Consider the following 443-nt stretch of genomic DNA (forward strand, 5'->3'; position numbering starts at 1 on the left):
CGTCGCTCTCGCCATACATCGCACGGCGTTCAGAGTGACCGATGATAACGTAATCACAGCCAATATCTTTCAGCATCGGGCCTGAAACTTCACCAGTGAAGGCACCGCTATCCTGATCACACATGCTTTGCGCGCCAACATTTATCGCTGATTCACTCGTAGCACCGACTACATAAGGGATATAAACAAAAGGAGGACAAACAACGACTTCGGCGTTTACACCACCTAAGCCAGCATTGATACCATCAACTAATTCTTTAACACTCGCTCTGGAACCATTCATCTTCCAGTTACCAGCAACCATCGCCTGCCGCATTGCTTACTCCGCCTATATTCAAAGGGAGCAAAGCATACCTGCCAGACCACAATAAATCAACGTTGACAGAGGAAAATACGGGCAAATAGCCCAAGTATGAAACAAAGGATAAAACGGGGGGCTGGTC

The 443-nt window shown here is 47.6% G+C and overlaps 1 protein-coding gene across 1 annotated transcript; it reads right to left on the minus strand.

Annotated features, from left to right (window-relative positions):
* Window positions 1–6: 6 nt before the first annotated feature.
* On the minus strand, window positions 7–316 carry LOC106820577 (triosephosphate isomerase-like; the record flags this gene model as incomplete). Its single annotated transcript, XM_014825085.1, has 1 exon — window positions 7–316. A coding segment is annotated over exon 1 (310 nt), but the record flags the coding sequence as incomplete, so codon positions are not given.
* Window positions 317–443: the final 127 nt, after the last annotated feature.

This window comes from Priapulus caudatus, unplaced genomic scaffold (assembly GCF_000485595.1).
Source record: "Priapulus caudatus unplaced genomic scaffold, Priapulus_caudatus-5.0.1 Scaffold25545, whole genome shotgun sequence".
Lineage (NCBI taxonomy): Eukaryota > Metazoa > Priapulida > Priapulimorpha > Priapulimorphida > Priapulidae > Priapulus > Priapulus caudatus.